Source organism: Mustela nigripes, chromosome 2, assembly GCF_022355385.1.
Source record: "Mustela nigripes isolate SB6536 chromosome 2, MUSNIG.SB6536, whole genome shotgun sequence".
Classification (NCBI taxonomy): Eukaryota; Metazoa; Chordata; class Mammalia; order Carnivora; family Mustelidae; genus Mustela; species Mustela nigripes.
In genome coordinates, this window is record NC_081558.1 from 13113310 (window position 1) to 13133006 (window position 19697).

Genomic DNA, 19697 nt, shown 5'->3' on the forward strand with positions numbered 1-19697 from the left:
GTGGGCAGGAAGGAGTAAAGCCAAGCCCTGCCTCCCCCATGCCAGTCCCTAAAGCCAGCGACAGTGGGGAGCCAATGTCTTCAGAACACTCCCCCTTCCCCAGCTCGCTGGCTGACAGCTGGGCTTGAGAAGGGAGTGAGAGAGGCAGCCGAAGAAGGAGGTGGGAGAGAAGGGAGGGAGAAAGATGAGACAGGAGAGAGGAGAAACACACCGCCACCTACAAAACAAAGCTTTCCAGGACTTCAAGGACAAAGCCACAAATCTTAAGGGGAGATGTGAACCCCTCTCTCTGTCATCGAGAAGTCAGCGAACAGACAAATGAGAAGTGAGAAGAACATGAAAGATCTGGGCTTCCCCATCTGTAGGCTTGACTCAAGTATGCATGAGGAGCCTTGTGCAGGGTGGATGGGGCCTGGGATCTTCTTTTCACGAAGACACAAGTCTTTACAAAATCTGGCCACACAAAAAGCCTCCAAAGGAAGAACCAGACAGTGGATAACAAAGACCACATTCACCGGCCATAATGCGTGATTGACACAAATTTATAAAACAAATTAAAAATAATTTAAATATCACTCTGAAAGTTTAAAACAGATCCACTTCTGGATAAGTCCCTGTGCAAAAAAAGTTAGCACCTCTTTGGAACCAAGCCAGAATGGAAATGCTTCACAGCACAACTTGGGTGCTGCTACAGCGGCACTCTGAGGGAAATTCATAACCTTCGAAAGGCTTAAATGTGTTGAGTTAAAACAAGACACTGAAAAGCATTACTTGGTGTCCAACTCAAAAAAGCAGAAACTTGAAGGAAAAAAGGGAAGAGAGAGGAGGAGAAGGGAGAGGAGGGACTAGGTGGAGGAAAGAGGTAAATAGAAAGAATTTTCTAAGCAGAATCCCTGGGAGAGGGAGGGTCAAACCCCACCTTACCTCTCCACCCCAAACCCTCTGTCCCAGGGAGCTCTGCTCCTGATGCACCTTCCTCTGCACCCCCAACCCCTACATAGTCAGGTGTGGCCAGGTGTGGTCAGTAGTGACTTTGCCCCCAGGGGACAGCAAGCATTCTCTGAAGACATTTTCCATTATAACAACCAAGGGAAAGGGGTGCTATAACCATCCAGCCCCCGAGGTCCACAGGACGAGGTCAGACAGCCCTGCGTGAGGTGGCAATTACCTGGGGGGTTGCCTAGAGGAGCCTGCAGCCCCCAGGCTCCCTGTGTGGGGCTGGAAGGCAGGGACAGCCTCGTCGGTGTACAGGCCGCCATCCTGGCGGTGGTTCAGGCTCACCAGGTCGGTCATCACCACCAGGCCTGTTTCCTAAGCAACAGACAATGCCCAGAACCCAGGTGGGCAAGCGGACAGGACGGCCCCAATGGTTCCATCCATTTGGGGCTCCCAGCCCAACATCACCACTGCATTGTGGCTCTGGGGGAGTCAGGGCTCTGCTCTGGGCTTGGTGACCAGGCTGAAGGGATCATGGGACCCAGCGACTGTGCAGAGCAGAGCAGCAGGGAGTCCAGCACATCCACGACCCAGACAAAGAGCCACATATAGGACTCCGTTTACCGGAGACATCCAGAACAGGCAAATCCATAGAGACAAAAAGCATATTCGTGGTTGCCGGGGGCAGGGAGTGACCGCTCGTGGGGATGGAGTTTCCTCTTGAGGGGATGAAAATGTTCTGGAATTAGACAGAGGTGCTGCTTGCACAACATTGTAAGTGTCCTAAATGCCACCCAATTGCCCACTTTAAAATGGTTCATTTGGGGGCACATGGGTGGCTCAGTCATTAAGCGTCTGCCTTCAGCTCAGGTCACAATCCCAGGGTTCTGGGATCCAGCCCTGTCCTGGGATCGAGTCCTGCGTGGGACTCCCTGCTCAGCGGGGAAACTGCTTCTCCCTCCGCCCCTCCCCTCACTTGTGCACACATGTTTTCTCTCTCTCTCTCTCTCTCTCTCTCTTTTTATCTCTGTCTCAAATAAATAAAATCTTTAAAAAAAAATACTGAGAGCAACTCAATTGCTGGCCAGCTCTCCTTCGGGAACAGGGAATGTAAAGTCTGAGGCATCATCTGTTAATTCCAAAAGCTGCCAGCTTTCATCAAATGTGTGGCTGATACGCATCTCAATCCACATACAGACAGAGATGTGGAATGCACTTTCTAGCTACAGTAGCAAAATGTTAATTGTGGAATCTGGGTGGTGGGCATACAGGTGTTGTTAATTTGTTCAAACTTTTCTCTGAGTATCTTCCATAATAAAAACAGGAGAAAAAGGATGCATTTTAAATGATTGTAAAACTGGGATGAAAAGCAGCCACAATGGGCCGTGCATTCGAGTGGAGACGGCCAGCGGGCTCCCGGCATGATCAAGAATGATGTTTGCAACCCTTGGGGTCCCCAGCCCCTACAGCTCAGAAGGAGGAGGACGGATGTGAGCTACAAATGTTGGGGTAGGCACCTGTCTGCTCCCAGGGTGAAGGTTTTCCTTCCAGCAAAGCACCCTAAGGTCTTTGCTCCTTCCCAAGTTCAAGTTATCGGTCAACACTCATACTGTTTTGCACCCCGTCTGCTGTGCAAACTGGGAGGATCCATCTAGGAAAGTCAAACATTAGTGCTGCCCCAATAAAAATTTGGAAACACCACCCCTGACAATTTCTGTGTCCCTTCTGTGTTCCATAGTGAGAGGCACTTGGAAGGGGTGGTGGGTCTAAAACCACCTGTCCTTACAGCGAAGGCAGACCCGGAGTCCTTGGTGCTGCCCCAGGGCCATGGGAAGATGGAGGAGCGCCGGCGTCGTCGTCGGGCCGCCAGTCCGGCCCACCAGAAAGACCCATCATCCCGGGATGCCCCGAAGGCATCAGAAACATCATACTCTTCCAAGTCCCGGAAGACCTACAGGCAAAGGGAGAGAGGGCCTGGTTGACTGGAGGTTTCTTGTCAACCCCAACCGGGTCTCGGGGGTCTGGCATGTTCCTATCTCAACCTCCTTCCACGAATATCACTCGGAGACCATCTTAGGTGTTGGGCACTGGTGTCACCGGCCCCTTCTAAAGACGGGCAGAGGGGCTGGAGAGGTAAAGCCTGGACGATGTTACATCGCAAGAATCTGATGAATTTAACCCCGAGATCTTTCAACTCACAAAGAATCCATCAGGGACTGGGCTCCCCAGTGAAAGAAAGAATCTAGACTCATCTGAGGCCCTTCACTTACTGGAAAGGGAGAACCCCCCCCCACCCCGCTGTGGGGGTGCTAGACCCATGCTCGAGGGCCCCCACGCACCTGCGCCGGAGTCAGCTGGAATCCAGACCTGAGCAGGTAGACGCTCTTGTCCACCACAGTGACACACACACAGCTGCCCCTCGCAGCCCTGACCCTCAGGTCCACAACCTCCCCAGGCTGGGTCTCGTTGGCCGAATACGTCAGTGAAACCTGGATCCAAACACAGCAGAGAAATCCAGAACTTGGCCAACCTCTCCACCTGCCAATGAGCGCTGGCCCTCACCAGCTCAGTGGGGACCATGGCCTTGCTGCCCAGGCAAGGACAAGGCCAGGTGGCAGAGTGCTAGGAACAAGGCAGGTGGAACTGGAACATTCTATGCAGAGGAGGGGAGAGGAGGGGAGAGGTGGGGGAGACAGGTGCTGGCTGAGGGCTTAGGGCAGCCATTCTCAAAGGATGCAGAGAGGTGGGGCAGAAGGCTGAGCCCATTGCTGGGGACTGGAGCAGTGTCCCTTAGGTTTGGAACCCAGTGGGGACAGAGAACAGTGGACCGCTTTCCCTTTGTGGGTTTAATGCAATCCCCCTCTGGGGGACTTTCCGAGAAGTAAAGATGCAACTTATGTCATAATTACTCCTGAAGGCAGGGCAGTCCTTGCAATCCCGCCTCGGACACCCTCTGGAATCCCAAAGGCAGCCATATGCAGCCCAACTGGGCACAGACACCCCCGGACAGCGCTTCCCTGTCCCCGCCCCCCCTGCTTCCCTGGCTAGTTCCCCATGCTCTACCCGGTTTTCAAAGAAGGTCTCAACGGCAAACTGGAGGCTGTCGGCAACCCCTTCTCCATTCTCCCTGACGTAGAAGACGAGCAGGCGGCCCAGGGGGACCATGCTGGGGCTCACGGCCAGCCGGAGGGAGGTCACACACACGTTGACCTCGGCTGCCACGGCAGCAGGAGGAGGCTCTAGGACCAGTCAAAGGTGGGGAGAGGCATGAGAATCCAGCAGCCCATGATGGGACCACCAATGCCCCAGGCTGCCCTGAAGGGGACATGGGGCACCGCAGGGGGAGGGGCTGGCCCCCGGGCGAGAGCTCCATGGATACTCACACCCCCATTACTTCACCTAGAAGGGAATGGAAACCTACAAGGATGGGGGCGGATAGGATTCCCGAAGCATCACGCCCGGTCACCAGTTCTCAGCCAGGGCCGTGCTGCCGCCCCAGGGGACACTTTGGGCTGTCACGATTTGGGAGTGCATCTAGTGGGCGGGGCCGGGTGCTACTCAGCCCCCTGCAGAGCGCAGGGAGAGTGATCCAGCTGAGCCCCGCTTATCCCTCCTTTCTGGGGTGACCTGCCCCTGTCTCAGTGGTTCAGAAGGAACGAGAAACTCCTGCCGGGGTCTGGGCTCACCTGTCTCAGAAAGGTGCATTACGCGAATGGGGGTCCTTGGGGCCGCACGCCGGCTTCTCTGCAGAGTGACGGGGGCGGGCTGCTGGCCCGAGAGCACGATGTTGCCCCGCGCAGCCACCTCGTAGTACAGGGTGAAGTTGCAGGGACACGTGGACTTCACGGGGAAATGCGCTTCCTCTCCGACCTGGGGGAGACACGCAGCGTGGGGAGCCCTGCCTGGCACCCCACAGCCTGGGACAGATAGCTGCTCTGGGGCCACAGGAAGGCCAGGACATGGCTGGGGCAGGGGCTCTGGCCTCCGAGCCGAGAATGGGGCATCGTGGCAGTGGGCAGGGGCCGTGCCCCCGTGGCAGCCTTAGCCGTGGCTCTGCGACCAGGGCTGTAGAAGGACGGAGCATACCACCAGTGTGGAAGCTCTCGACGGGGTGGGGTGCAGCAAAGAAGTGAACCTGGCCCAAAGAGAGGTCTGGCCTTTGTCCCCCAACCCATCCCCTCACCCCCCAGAGGAGATCTCTAAGTCTCTGAAATGCCCTGCCTGGTAAGCATCTTTGTCTACCCAAGGCCTAAGGCCACACCAGATACTGATAATATAATTTATGAGAGCTGGGGCAGGGGTGCTACATCACATTGTATCAGTGTCACGTCTGGAGGGACTAGGACTGAGGTCGGCTATGCAGGTGGTGGTCACCCAGGGCTTTGCAACTGCCCATCCCTGCCCCCCAATAAAAACCCCAGACCCCGAGCATCCCTGCTCACAGATCTGCTAAGGATCTAGGGTCCAGAACACATAAAAAAAACTCTCACAATGCAACAGTGAAAAGACAATTTCCTAAAACTTAAAATCAGCAGGGAAGCTGACAGTAGGATATGCAGGATCTCCCTGCAACTCTTCTAAAAACCTTAAATTATTCCAAAATTTAAAATAAAGAAAGTAGGGTAACAAATTAGAACATATTGAGCAATTTTTTTTTAAGTCCCTAAGTCAATAACATACCCTGAACCACTGCACAGCAACAAAAACAACCGTAGGGAGGAGGGACAGAAAGTTCTTTCTTTGTACAGAGGAACGCCGGCTAATAAACGCAGAAGGAAGGACAGAATTCAGAGCCGCCATCACGCAGCGCCTCTGGCGATAATGGACTATAGCAATGAATTGTCAGTGACGCTAAAGGCACAGCAGGGGGGTGGGAAGGAGTTTGCTGGGGCCTCAGGACATTGTGGCTCGGATCTCAGATGGTCACCCCGATTACTCAGCAGTCTCCCCCGCAAGGGGAAAGAGCAGGAGGAATCAGACCCGACCCAGGGGGAAAATCAGCTCCAGCAACGGTGGTGCGTTCTCAATCTGTGCCTCTTGCGGGGACCCCACGAGAGCAGCACAGATGTAGCCATTCTGCCTGATTCTAATGCAGAATGTGAGATCCTCTACAAGACCACGGGCCTGAATTCTTCACAAAAGTCACGGCAATGAAAAAGCAGAGGCAGGGACTGTTCCCGATCAAGAGCAACTATGGACACAGGAGAGCCCAACGCAACACGTCAATGGATCCTAAAATGCATGCACACACACGTGCACACATGCACACACATACACGCACACACGCACGCACACGCACGCACACACACACGCTCATTCCCAGAGGCACATGCAAATAGTGGCACACTTACACATGTGTGCACAAGACTGTGTAGTCGTGCACGGGTGTTCACACGCAAGATATAAGTTACATCTTGGGGACATCTTCGAAAATGGGAATATTGCCTGTCAATTAAACCGCATCATGAGTTAACATAATTTTCTTAGATACGACAAGAGCCTTGAGATCATGCTGAAGAATGTCACTTTTAGGACATGTTATGCTCAAGTATTTCAGAGTGAAGCATCATGATATCTAACTTATTTTCCAATGTTGCAGCAAAAAAAAAAAAAAAAAGTCTAAGGGAATAGATGGATGGCAGGTGGATGGGTAGGGGGCTGAGTGGGGGGAGGTGTGGATGGACGGACAGGTGGACGGCTGGGTGGGTGGGTAGGTGGACAAGTGAGTGGTGAGTGGGAGGATGGATGACAGAGGCAAAATGTTAATTCATAAATCTAGGTGAAAGGCATGTGGTTATACCATTTTTTATTATTTCTAAGTTTGTATATATCCACTTTATAAAAGGACACCTCAACAAAAGTCCCCTTGGGTTTCAGATGTCGGAAAAGAGAAAAAAAGCATGGCATCACAGTAATCCTGAAAGACTGGCTTGCGCTTCGGAGCTGAAGGAAGGGGAAACCAGAGCCCAGGCGGGACCCAGCAGGGCCACTCTTGTCTCAATGCCTTGCAGTTGTGCCCAGAGCCCCTTGGTGACAGTCGTGGGGGTGAGGGGGCCGGAGCCTGCTGACCCCACTCAGGCAGGACGAAGATGTCCCTCCGAGAGGAAAGTCTGAGTGGCCCAGCCAAGTCCCTGCCTAGCAGGAACTGCAGTCCTGGCACCTGGGGACAGGCTAATCCCCGCCCCCGCAGGACAGCCGCCAAGGTCAGCACCCCCACAACGCGCTGCTGCTTAAATAGTGTTACAACAAGAACAGCATGTCCAGCCCAGCCAGGCACAATCTCATCCGAGTTTCTCATTCTCATAACCCCTGCAGAGGACCATTAAGCCCCCAAAATGGGCAGCCTTGGTGCCATGATTCCTCTGAGCTGTATCCCAGCTGCCTCGGCTCCGGGCAGCGACTCTCGGAAAGGGAGCGCCAGAGGTCTACGGGGCTGGCGAGGCCTAGGAGCAAGGTCGAGAGGACTCTCAGCTAAGGGAGCTCAGAGGGTGCTTTATGACCCATCTACCCTCAAAGAGATGAGGGCGTAAACCAACCACCATTCGTCCATACCATACAACAGACAGACAGGGCAGAACCCTCTATGCATGTTGTTAAGTGAAAGCAGCAATGCTTTCATCAGAAAGCAGAAAGCTGCGTGCTGTATGGTTCCAACTAGAGCCACTCCCCTTATCCATGGTTTCGGTTACCCGCCATCCACGGGGGTCTGGAAGCAGATGCTCCTTCTGACATGTCATGGGAAGGTCAGGGACCGCCGAACGCCACGTCACAACGCCCTCCTTCATCCCCTGGTGTAGACCTTACACCACGGTGGGATCACAAGCAGGCTGGGCACAGTACAGTGTATTTTGGGAGACAGAAGCCACAGTCCTGTGACTCTTATTACAGTATATTATTACGGTGGTTCTGTTTTATCATGAATTATTGTTGGTAATCATCTCACTGTGCCTGATTTGTAAGTCAATCTGTGTTGTAGTCACGTATGTATAGGAAAGAACATACAGCTAGGGTTTGGTACTATGCGCCGTATCGGGGAGCCACTGGGAATGTAGGGATGTATCCCCACGGATAAGGGGGAGATGACTGTCTACGTCGGATGGAAAACAGCTGTTCTGAGTTGCTGCCTGAGCATCTGATGGCCTGACCAGCTGCTCACACGCTGAGTCTGGACATTCGGATGAGGACCCGAGCTTGGGATTCTGGCCCCATCATTTTCCCCGCAATAACCACTTAGCACTGATGCCCAAAATGTTAGTGACCTCCTCCTCAGCCACCTATGAGACACAGGTGCTTTGCTGCCCTGCTGTCTGTCTCCTGCTCACTTGGGACCTGGGGCAAAGGCCTACCATCCCCCAACCCGCCGAGCTCGCTGCACACCCACCCACCCCACTCTGCGATCTGTATGTAAATCTCGTGACCTGACTTCCTATGTGCGTGTGTATCGAAACTGTGCCTCCAACCCAAACACAACCCCAGGGGGTTTCACTTCTCCCAACATGATATGACATTCTGGAAGAGGCAGAAAGATCAAGACCATGAAAAGACGGGAGGTTGCCAGGGGCTGGCGGGGAGGGAGGGATGAATGAACAGGTGGGGGGAGGGGGAGTCCAGAGGATTTTCAGGGCACTGAGTCCATTCTGTATGATACTATAATGCTGGATGCGTGTCATTCTACGTTTGTCCAAACCCACGGAACCTACAATGCCAGGAGAGGTTCCTAACGTGCCCTGCAGACTGCCGTGAATCCAGTGGACGTGTGGACACTGGCTCATTGATGGTAACAGGCGTGCCACCCCATAAGGCAAGCTGCTAATCTTCAGGGACAGCACCCCGAGGGCCAGGTTTATCACGGTAAACCCCGGGCCACAGCCTAAGTGTTCACCATAATGAAATGACGGGCGGGCATTCATCCCGAGGAATTCCACCCTTGCTGGAAGGAGGCGGGGCTTCGGCATCAGTCCCAGGACCCTGCTCACCCCCCCCCTTCCCGCTCTGGGGGCGGCAGGGCTGGGGGAGGACACACCTGCAAGCCTTACCTGCAGGGGGCGCGAAGGCGGCTGCAGCTGCAGGTAGCACTGGCTGGGGGAGTACCAACTGCTGAGAGACAAGTAGCTGGGCAGGTAGTGGGCCCCCACGGGCTTTCCATGGAGTGCCGTCACCTTGGTCTGAAGAAACAAGGGTACTTGGTCAAGGCCTGGGGGCTTGGTGGAGGAAGGGGGTCTTGGGGAATGCCTCTGCCTGCTCTGGCCTGCAGCAAGACCCTCTCATGTTCCCATTTGCCTTTGGGGACCCCCTCTCCCCAGTTCTCAGAGACTAGGGTCCAATGTGCTTTAATGTGCTGTTTCTCAGCTCCAGGAAGCAAGTGACCAAGACTGGTCCCAGGGTGTTGGGGTGGGGAGAGGGCGCTCAGGCAGACTCAGGTCACTCGTGAGGCCACCAAGAGCCAGTTTCATCACGGGCATATTAGGAAGCCCTCCCCATCCCCTACCCCTTCTCTGACTTGCTGGTGGCCCTGGTGGCTTCTCAGAGGGGATAACAGGCCTGGAAAGAGACCACAGAGAAGGTAGACAGAAGGAGCAGCCTTGTGGGATAGCAGCCCCGGGGCTCTGGACCCTGATGCTCCCTGAGCTCAAGCCCTTCCCCTCCACCGCCACCCAACCCTCCACCCCGCTAAGCCCTGTGGTTACATGGCTCTTGTTCCCGTGGGCTTTGAGCCTGTTCCCTTCACGTGCTGCTGAAAGACTAGAGAGCAACATAGGGAGAGGACAGAAGTCGAAGATTTCTGTGGGATCAGGAATAAAGAAGTTGGTTCACTTTGTCTCTAGTTTCTAGGAGGTAGACTTTAAAGGCCCCGGGGTCTCCCAACTGACGAGAGCTGTGTTTTCTTAAAGGTTTTACTTATTTACTTGACAGGGCAGAAGCAGGGAGAGTAGAGGGAGAAGGAGAAACAGGCTCCCCACTAGCAGGGAACCTGACACAGGGCTTGATGCCAGAATTCTGGGATCATGACCTGAGCCAAAGGCAGACGCTTAACCCACTGAGGCACCCAGGGGCCCTTGCCTCACTCTCTTTGGTCCTAATTTGTCACTTCACTGTAATAAAACTGTGATTGCCAAAGACACAAATCTCCAGTGAAAAAATAAGCCTCGGGGATCCCATGTCCAGCGTGGTGACCATAGTTAACAATATCGTACTATATATTTGGAAAGTTGCAAAGAGTAGATCTCCAAATTTCTCACAAGGAGAAAAGAAAGTGTATAACGATGTGTGACATGGGCTGTGGAGCACACCTACCGTGGTGACTGTTTCATGGCAGGAGGGAATATGGACGGACTCAGGCGTCCACCCGAAACCAACATATAGCGATGTGTCAGTTACACTCAGTTAAAAAGTAATTAGCGGCACCTGGGTGGCGCTGTCCGTTAAGCGTCCGAATTGATTTTGGCTCAGGTCGTGATCTCAAGGTCCTGGGATAGAGCCCCACATCAGCTTGTTCCTCTCCCTCTGCCCCTCCCCTCCACTCATGCTCTATCTCTAAAATAAATCAATACATCTTTTAAAAAACAAAGAAAGTAAAAATCATTAACAGTTACCATTCGTTTTCTGTCTAAAAGAATTAAAGACCTTTTCCTAAGCAGTATTTAATAACATTAACCTTTCTATTAAAGTGCCATTTGGGGGAAAAGCTAATTTTTAGACATGTATCTATGAGACAGAAAATTATTCAGCTAATCCTGGTATTTGTAGTATTTTGGGGCTTTGCTGCAACTTAATTGCTAGGGGACTAATGGAAACAAAGGGGTGTCTTTTGATCACTGAACAAAAAAAAGCTGTAATTGTAGTAACGAATTTGTAGCCCATTGGAGAGCTGTAGCCTGGAGACCTCTGAATGTGCAACTTGGATGGTTAAAAGTCTGTAAGGACATGCCGCCCCACAGAGGACACAGTCACCCCAAGTGTCCTCGCCTCCCACCTACACATTTACTCCAGGCTGCCTCCCACCCCTTCCCTGCCACCCAGAGCCCGTGAGGCCGCCACAGAGCCAGGGCAGGAGGTACTGGGACACCATCTTCTAGCACTCCTGCTCCTCCCTCCCCTGACAATGCGACCTCCTGTTCTGCCCATTCTACCTTCACAGCTCCAGGCTTGGTGGCCTCTCTGTCATTGTGTCCTGTCCGCCTACCTGTGCTACTCCCAGGTACCCTCCCAGGATGGTTACCAGAGCAACCACTGGGTATTCAAAGTCAGATCACTCTGTCCCCCTGATGCTGCCTTCTGAGTAAATCCCAAGTACCCTGGTGAGGTCAGGGGCACCCTGCCAGCTCCCTCCTCCTCCAAAACTTCCCAAAGGACTCAGCCTGGCCTCTGGCTTCTGCATGCCATCCCACCCTCCCAGGAGCAGCCTGGATGACCCTCCAGGCTCAAGGTCAGGAGTCCACAGGATGAGATCCAGCCACCTTCAGCATGACAGAGCCAGGAGCACTCACCTGTCCTTGACCTCCCGTCTTGCCCTGGGATGGGCTGATTATCCATCCTCCAGACTCCCCTCAAAGGCTGTAAACTCCCTCAGGGCAACTGTAGGCCACAGGTCCACCAAGATGGTGCCCAAGCATGGACTGGGGAACGCACCAAGGCTGTGTCTAGTGGCTGAATGACACAGGTCCAAGCAACTCACCCACCTCCAGCCACACGTGTTGCGCTGACATGGGGATAAAGGGGATTTCAAACCCCACCAGACCTCCCCGGGACACAGATTCGACGGTGTAGATGTTGTCCTTTGGTGTCAGCTCTGCTCTGATTTGGACCGTCACCCCCTCGGCTGGGCTGCCATCTGGGTAGGACAGCTCCACCTGGAAGGGTCACCAAAGATTCAACACGGTCAAAGCAGCTCTGCTCCCCAAACTGATCTAATCCTCCAGCCAACTTCCCCTGAGAAGTCAAGCTGACACTAAAACTCACAGGGAATCGCACGGGTCCCCAGGTAACCAAAATAATCAAGCAAAAGAGGAACCAAGGGAACTCACATGTCCCAATTTTCTCCTTTTTTTTCCCTGAGATTTTATTTATTTATTTGAGAGAGAGACCACAAGTAGGCAGAGAAGCAGGCAGAGAGGGAGGGGGAAGCAGGCTCTTTGCTGAGCAGAGAGCCCGATGCGGGACTCGATCCCAGGACCCTGAGACCATGACCTGAGCCGAAGGCAGAGGCTTTACCCACTGAGCTACCCAGGCACCTCCTTTTTTTAAATTGTATTTTTTTATTTTTTAAGATTTTATTTACTTATTTGACAGAGAGATAGAGAGATCACAACTAGGCAGAGCGGCAGGCAGAGAGGGAGAAGCAAGCTGTCCACCGAGCAGGGAGCCTTATGTGGGGCTCCATCCCAGGACCCCGGGATCATGATCTGAGCTGAAGGCAGTCACTTAACTGACTGAGCCACCCAGGAGCCCCCGTGTCTCAATTTTCAAAACTCACTAGGAAGGTACAATAATCAAGACAACGTGGTATTGGCATAGAAGAGACATAGTGATCAATGGGACAGAACCGAGATTCTAGACACAAACCCACACATCCATGGTAAATTGGTTTCCAACAGGGGTGCCGAGACCATCCAGTCTCCTCAACAAATTGGGCCGGGACGACTGGAAACCCACATGTGAAAGAATGAAAGTGAACCCCTACCTCACCCCATCTACAAAAGTTAAAAATGGATCATAGACCTAACATGAAGAACTAGAACTTTGAATCACTTAGAGATGGGTGGGTGGAGTGGGAGGACCATCACAACCTTGGACTTGGCAAATGAGTCACAAGGTAGAAGCCACCATGTGCTGGCTGCTAGCCCCGGGGCCACGTGGTGAAGTGGACCTCCTGGGCCACGTGATGTGGAATTAAATGAAGACCACCTGACACAGAATGGGTAAAGGCTATTTACTCGGAGCCTGCTGCAGGAAGACAGTCACAGCCAACACCACTGGTGTTGGCTGAGGCTGAAAAGCAGGTGAAGTGGGAAAGCCTTAGAGCGAGAAAGAGGGAAGGCTTCAGGTGTGTCCCAGTTGGAGGCTACTGGTGTGGAGAAGCTGTAGACAGCTAACCAGAAGCAGGGAATCCCAGGCACTCGGTGAGGGGAGCATCTGGGGGCTCAGTATCCATCCGGGGTGTGGATTTATTTCTGCACTCTGAATTCTAGCCCACTGGTCTCCGTGTTCAAATCACAGTGTAGGAATCACCACGTGCTGGCCATTGGCCTGGGGCCACGCCGGGGTAGGAACAGCTCAGGCAATGCTACGAACGTTCCATGTGATGCTCAGACCTCGTTCAGACAGGCAGTTAAGGGAGTCAGAACAAGGGGTTCAAAGACTGGGATGGTGGGGTGCCTTGGGGGCTCAGTGGATGAAGCGTCTGCCTTTGGCTCAGGTCATGATCCCGGGTCTCTGGGATCGAGCCCCCAGTTGGGCTCTCCGCTCAGCGGGAAGCCTGCTTTTCCCTCTCCCTCAACTCCTCCCCTCTGCACATGTGCGTGCTCTCCCTCTCTCTCAAATAAATAAAACGTTTAAAGAAAAAAAGACAGGAATGGTGTGAAAGAAATATAGTCCGTGGGCCCCAAAGGACCCTATATTGGTCCCTCGCTTGTCTAGATACTTGGTGACAGAGTGACAGGGGCTTCTGCCTGCATGATCCCCACTTACAGTTCTGGTCTTTAATGCCGATGGTGGAGGATCTCCTGGCTGTATGTGAAATGCTCCCCTTCATTGATCTGACAGCCCAAGCCCTTTCTTCATGCACATTCTGACCCTGCTCTTTGGGCTTTAGCTTCTTTACGAGCCGGGACCCTCAAAGCCAGGGGCACACAGGTGTGTCTCTGTGTGCAGACAGGAGGGACTGGGATCCGGGCACAGAGAGGAAGGAGATCTCAGAACAGAGCGGGAGTAGTAGGACACAGCATGAGGACAGACCAGCAGGATCCTGTGAGTAACCCACAGAGGGCAAGAGGGGCCAGAGATGCAGGCGGTGGGCAAGGCTGAGGTCAGGGGTGCCACCAGCTTCCCTCCCTCTGGGGTGACACTGGGTGCCAATGGCCTTGCCTCCACAGGACACAAATGCCCAGTGCAACAGTTAGGATAAGGATCTTGGGTTTCTGGTCACCTAAAACCTAATGGTGTCTAAGCATGGCATGATGGGTGGGTAGGACGTGGGAGTCTATTCAGAATGTCACTTCCCCCCGGGGATCTGAGTCAGTTGTCTCAGGGGCAGAAGATCTGCTTTGGGCGGGGAGCATTCTTTTGGATGCTAGTTCCTCCAGAAAAAAAGTCAACCCAAGTAAGAAAGTCACTGTCTTCGAGAAACTGACTTAATAAATGGCTATGCCAAGTCTTGGTCTGGAGAATATCCTTTCAGGCAGAGCAAAATGTCCAGAGTCCCTCACTCTGGGGTAGCGGCTCTTGCCACTCTCTGCAATGCAGCCCTCGGACACCAAAAGCCAAAGTTACACAGTGTAATTAAAGGACCCCGTCTTCGGCGGTGTACCCACTGTGGACCCACTGTGTCTCCACAGAGGCTTCACCGTGGTCCTTGAGCGGAGCTGGGGGGCAGGCGTGCAGAGCCCGCGTGCTCCAATGGCCCCCCCACCGGGCGCTGTCCCCCAGTGCTTACCTTCCCCACGTAGGACAGGCCTGGCTTGAACTGCTTCCTGGTGTCCTTGGAGTAGCGGACGTCCACCAGCTGCCTCTGGACAGGGGTGGAGGCATCAAATGCTACCTGCTGGCTCCCGTCCACACTGGTCACTGTGGCCCAGATGCTGACGGTACCCCGGAAGTGTTCGGGGACATCGGCAGGGATCATGTCCTTCACACAGATGTCAAAGTCCTGGGAGCCGTGGATCTGGAGGCAGAAGCGCACACAATGTGCTCACTTGGGGTTGGAAGGGCTTCAAGGCACGAGTCTCAAAACCCCATATGAAGCGCAGGACGTTCCAGCTGTGGGAGGGCTGGGGGGACACGCGGGGACACGGCCAACCTGCGTCGTGGGTCACTGCATCCCTGGCTGGAGATACAGCATGTTCCGGGGACTAAGATGTTGGCCCTCAGCAGGCAGCGGGGCAGGAATTTGAACCGTCACCCTCCCCACTTTGGCGCACTCACTCCACTCCCACTCCCAGGGCACAGAACGCCCCCATTTGACCCCTATCTCAGGACCCAGCCAGAGGCCTGGCAAACAAGCCCCTTCCAGAAACCGCTTTGGAGACCACTACTCAGTAAGCCAGAGAATCAAGGCAAGGGCCGCCGCCAGTGGAAGGGATGACAGGGTCCAGGGCTGGAGGCCACAGAGGCAGAGGACCTCTAGGCTCTACAGACACAGGACTGTGAAGTCATGCAGCCGCTTGGGAAAACAGTCTGGGAATTTCTCAAATGGCTAAACTCAATTATCCCTAAACAGACCATGGCAGGACCATATAGAAAAATGGCCAACCCATGATCAACGAGCCGCAAAGGAAGTCTGACCCCGAGGTCCAGCAGCTAGTAGGAAGTCAGCCCCATAACAACCAAACCCAAATGGCTAGAACTGGGTTAATAATAGACAGTTTCTCTGATTTTCGTCCCTACTTCTTTTTCTTTTCTTTTTAAGATTTAAGTCTTCGTTATGCACAACGTGGGGTTCCACCTCACGAGCCCAAAATCAAGAGTCGCTTACTCTATTGACTGAGCCAGCCAAGCACCGCTTTTTATTTTATTTTATTAAAGATTTATTTATTTATTTCAGAAAGACAGAGAGAGAGCATGTGCACACTAGCAGGAGGAGCAGAGGGAGAGAGAGAGAGCCTCTCAAGCAGACTCTGGGCTGAGTGCAGAGCCTGATGCGGGGCTCAATCCCATGACCACAAGATCCCAACTTGAGTCAAAACCAAGAGTCAAGGGACGCCTGGGTGGCTCAGTTGGTTGGACGACTGCCTTCGGCTCAGGTTATGATCCCGGAATCCCGGGATGGAGTCCCACATCAGGCTCCCAGCTCCATGGGGAGTCTGTTTTGCTCTCTGACCTTCTCCTCGCTCATGCTCTCTCTCACTGTCTCTCTCTCAAGTAAATAAATAAAATCTTAAAAAAAAAAAAAAAAAAAAAAACAAGAGTCAGATGCCCAACCGACTGTGCCACCCAGGTACCCCTAGGCACCCCTTTTTAAGAAAAAAAAATTTTAAGTAAACTCTACCTCCAAGGTGGAGCTCCTCACCTTTGTGGTCCTGAGGACGGGGCGCCCCACCTCCTGGCTGTAGTACCCCACGCCATTTACAGTCATATTGATCGTTAAGGTCCCTGAGACAGGTTTTCCAAAGGTATACCTGGAACAAAACAAAGGGGGTTAATTTCACACGGGAGCAGCAGGGGATGGAAGGGGCCAGTCTCAGGAAGGCCAAGCCCCTGAGGGATGTGACCAGCTGATCTCAGAATACTTCCCCCATCCTACATGCTGAGCTTACAGCCCTTCCCACAGCCCAGAGTTAGCACAGACAGACCAGCATCGGCACCTGCAATCCTCTGCACTGGAACTTGTAATTGACAGAAAAAGAGACCAAGGGTCAGAGAGGAACTCTGGACCCAAGAGCAGGAGGGTATGTGAGACCACCACTGGGCCTGGCACTTGTTGAAGCAGGACAGCAGAGGATTGAACAACTGTGGGCATCAGGGAAGCCTGGGCCTAAGTGCTCTGGTGAATTCAACTTCGAATCAGGGATCATACTGCTTGGTTTCGTCACCCAGAGAATGGAAATAAAATTACCCTTTCAGAGGTGCCAGTAAGACTTAAATGTATGTTTGTCAAGCCTTGGGCAGAGGAGACACCTGCTTACAGGGGCCCAGGAGCAAGACGGCAGATCACAGTGAATAAAAAAATAACACCAGCCGTTTTGATAATATTTTCTAGACTATAGAAAAGGTGTGTGGATTTTTTTTTTTTTAATTTGAGTATAGTTGACAACATCCTTGGATTTTACAACACACGTGGCAGGGGCACCTGGATGGCTCGGTCATAGAGTGGGGCACTCTTGATCTCAGCCCCACGTTAGGGGTACAGATTACTTAAAAGAAGAAAAAAAACAAAAAAGAACCCACACAGCTGGAGGAGCAGAGGGCAAGCGAACGGCCTCAACCACAAGCTCCAGGTGAGAGAGCTGAGCGGAACACAGGCCTTGGAGCACTCTCCCTGGGGGACCCCAGAAAGGGACAGTGTCTCTGGACGCCCTCTGGTCAACCCTCACTTTGGAGCTGGTGATAAGCCTGGTCATGAGACAGGCAACCCCTTCAAGAAATCCCTTGCGGGTCACCCCATTCCCTGTGGGGGGTGTTTGCAAGGAAGAGGGTGACACAGGAAGGGGAGCGAGACGGGTGCCCCCCCCCCCCACCCAGGGGGAAAACAATGTGGGAAGAGGGGGATATCCCACCAAGGGGACGAGTCCGAGGGAGGAAGCGCAGGCCCATGGGGGAGGGCGTGCCCCAGGAGGGTGTGTCCGGGGAGGGGCGTGTCCGCAAGGGGAGGGGCGTGTCCGCAAGGGGCGGGGCTCGCCCATGCTGACCACTTTTTTCTCACCTGGCCTGCACAGTGCCCTTCTCACAAGCGTCCAGGTCCCGGATATACTGGGGCGGGTCAATAAGGAGCTCAAATTTCGGCAGCGCTGAAAGGAGAGAGGGAAGAGGTGGGAGAGGCAACTTGCACCGCTGGGGTGGCCTCAGAAGGTCTTGGCGCTGTGGGAGGGATACCAGCAAGGCCGCAGCCCAGGGCCACCCGGAGGCAACACCACAGGAATCCACAACCCCATCCTTCGTTGATCGCGGGCAGCTTTCTGGGGATTTTGCTGGCCCACAATTATTTCCTATTTGGAGGGGGGGGAAGCACACTCTTTTTCTCCCCAGAGTCCCACATTTCATCACTTTTAGGCCACGCGCTCTGAGTGCAGGCCGGCCCAGAGGTGCTCAGCCCTGGGAACGTCCAGCCATCTGACCATGCCGGGCAGCTTGGGGAGGAGGGATGGACACCGACACCCAGAAGCTGCACGGAAACGCGAAGAAGCCGGTCCTTCGAGTTTGCAACGCAAGGCCATAAATTCCCTTCCTTTTACTTCCAGAGTTTGCACTGGGCTTGTCACTTGCGACCAACATCCCTGTCCTCTACAGCCTTTCCTCCTCTGGTCCGTTTGCTCCCCAGCTTCTGTTACTTGAGCTATTTCCTAAATGCCTCTCAACTTCTCAGCTCCCCCATCTGTGCACAGGGTTGGGATGAGGTTGAAAGAAATGGACTTAAAAAGGAAGGGAAGGGGGCGCCTGGGTGGCTCTGTCAGTTAAGTTGTCTGCCTTCGGTTCAGGCCATGATCCTGGGGTCCTAGGATCAAGCCCCGCATTGGGCTCCCTGCTCAGCAGGAAGCCTGCTTCTCCCTCTCCCTCTACCGGCTGCTCTCCTCCTTGTGCACACTCTCTGTCAAATAAATAAATAAAATCTTAAAAAAAAAAAAAAAAACAATAAAAATAATAAAAAGGAAGGGAATTCTGACCCAGGCTATGACCCGGATGAACCTGGAGGACATCATCCTGAGTGAAATACACCAGACGCAAAAGGACAAACACTGTACAGTCCCACTTCCACGAAGCACCTGGCCGAGTCAGAGTCCTAGAAACAGGAAGTAGGCCAGCAGGCTGGCCCAGGGCTGGGGAGGGGGCAGGGAGTTGGAGTTTAGTGGGGACTGAGTTTTAGTCTAGGAAGATGCAAAAATTCTGGAAATGGGCGATGGTGTGTCTACCCAACAACCCAAAAGCCCTTAATGCTGCACAACTGTAGACTTACAAATAGCAAAGCTGGCCAAATTTGTTATGTGTGTTTTATGACAATTCTCATAAAAGAGAAACAACGAAGTGTCCAGCGAATGGGGCTGCCGCCGACCTCTCCCATCATCAAGTGTCGTCGCCGGGTCTGTGGTCTCGCCCAGAGGTGAACCCCTAAGAGTCTCTGGCTTACCATACTTCTGAACTTCGAAGGACTTGTTGTACACGTGGCCTTGCATTTCGACAAAAATGAACCACTCTCCCAGCACCGGCTGGTCAGACAGGGGGAAGGTCATGTTGGCCACACCTGTGTGCAGAGAGACGGCCGTTCATCCTGGGGCAAGAGCGTGTGCGGAGAGTCAGCCAGGCCTGATCCTACTCCTTGGCTGTGGGCTGCCCTGTGCATCCCAGGACACTGAGCCCACACCCACTCGATGCCTCTAGCTCCTCCCCCACAAGTCATGGCAACCCCAAATATTCCCATATAATGCTGGGACCTCGGGGCAGAACCCTAACGGCTGCCCAAATCCAGCACAGATCCCGAACAGGCTTCGAGACAAAACACCACTCTCCCTGCCGTTGGGCACCAGGAAATGCACCAGTCTCAGGCAGAGAGAGGAGGAAGCCTTGGCTTTGGGTCCATTCGTCAGAACCCCGCAGGAACAGTTTTCATGCTGGGAGAAGAGTTGGGGATCTGTCAGTCCCGAGTGGGACTTGCTGTGCCTGTCCCCAACAGGGACATCGTGCGAGCAGCTCAGCAGGACTCCGGAGAACACCCAGAGACTACAACAGTCCCCACCGCTTCTCTCCGTCACTAAGGAATTGGAAAACATGCTGGCCAACTGTCTCTTCCCTCACATATTCAGAGCCTTTGATGGTCAGAAGAGGTTTGGGAGGGGGCTGTCACCAACATACATTTTCTATGGGGCCTCATTAGCCCGTGGCTACATTACCAGACA

At 53.4% G+C, this 19697-nt stretch overlaps 1 protein-coding gene across 8 annotated transcripts in view; it reads right to left on the reverse strand.

The window, feature by feature from the left end:
- Positions 1-19697, reverse strand: part of CPAMD8 (C3 and PZP like alpha-2-macroglobulin domain containing 8) — a 69375-nt gene that overhangs the window by 39630 nt on the left and 10048 nt on the right. For all 8 annotated transcript variants that reach the window (XM_059389333.1, XM_059389330.1, XM_059389335.1 and 5 more), the window contains exons 8-18: positions 18932-19045; positions 17513-17597; positions 16160-16268; positions 14588-14815; positions 11616-11786; positions 8973-9101; positions 4623-4806; positions 4000-4175; positions 3276-3425; positions 2723-2887; positions 1169-1311 (exon numbers count right to left, since the gene is read on the reverse strand). In XM_059389333.1, coding sequence (XP_059245316.1) covers positions 1169-1311; positions 2723-2887; positions 3276-3425; positions 4000-4175; positions 4623-4806; positions 8973-9101; positions 11616-11786; positions 14588-14815; positions 16160-16268; positions 17513-17597; positions 18932-19045 — 1654 coding nt within the window. The remainder of the gene's footprint in view (positions 1-1168; positions 1312-2722; positions 2888-3275; positions 3426-3999; positions 4176-4622; positions 4807-8972; positions 9102-11615; positions 11787-14587; positions 14816-16159; positions 16269-17512; positions 17598-18931; positions 19046-19697) is intronic.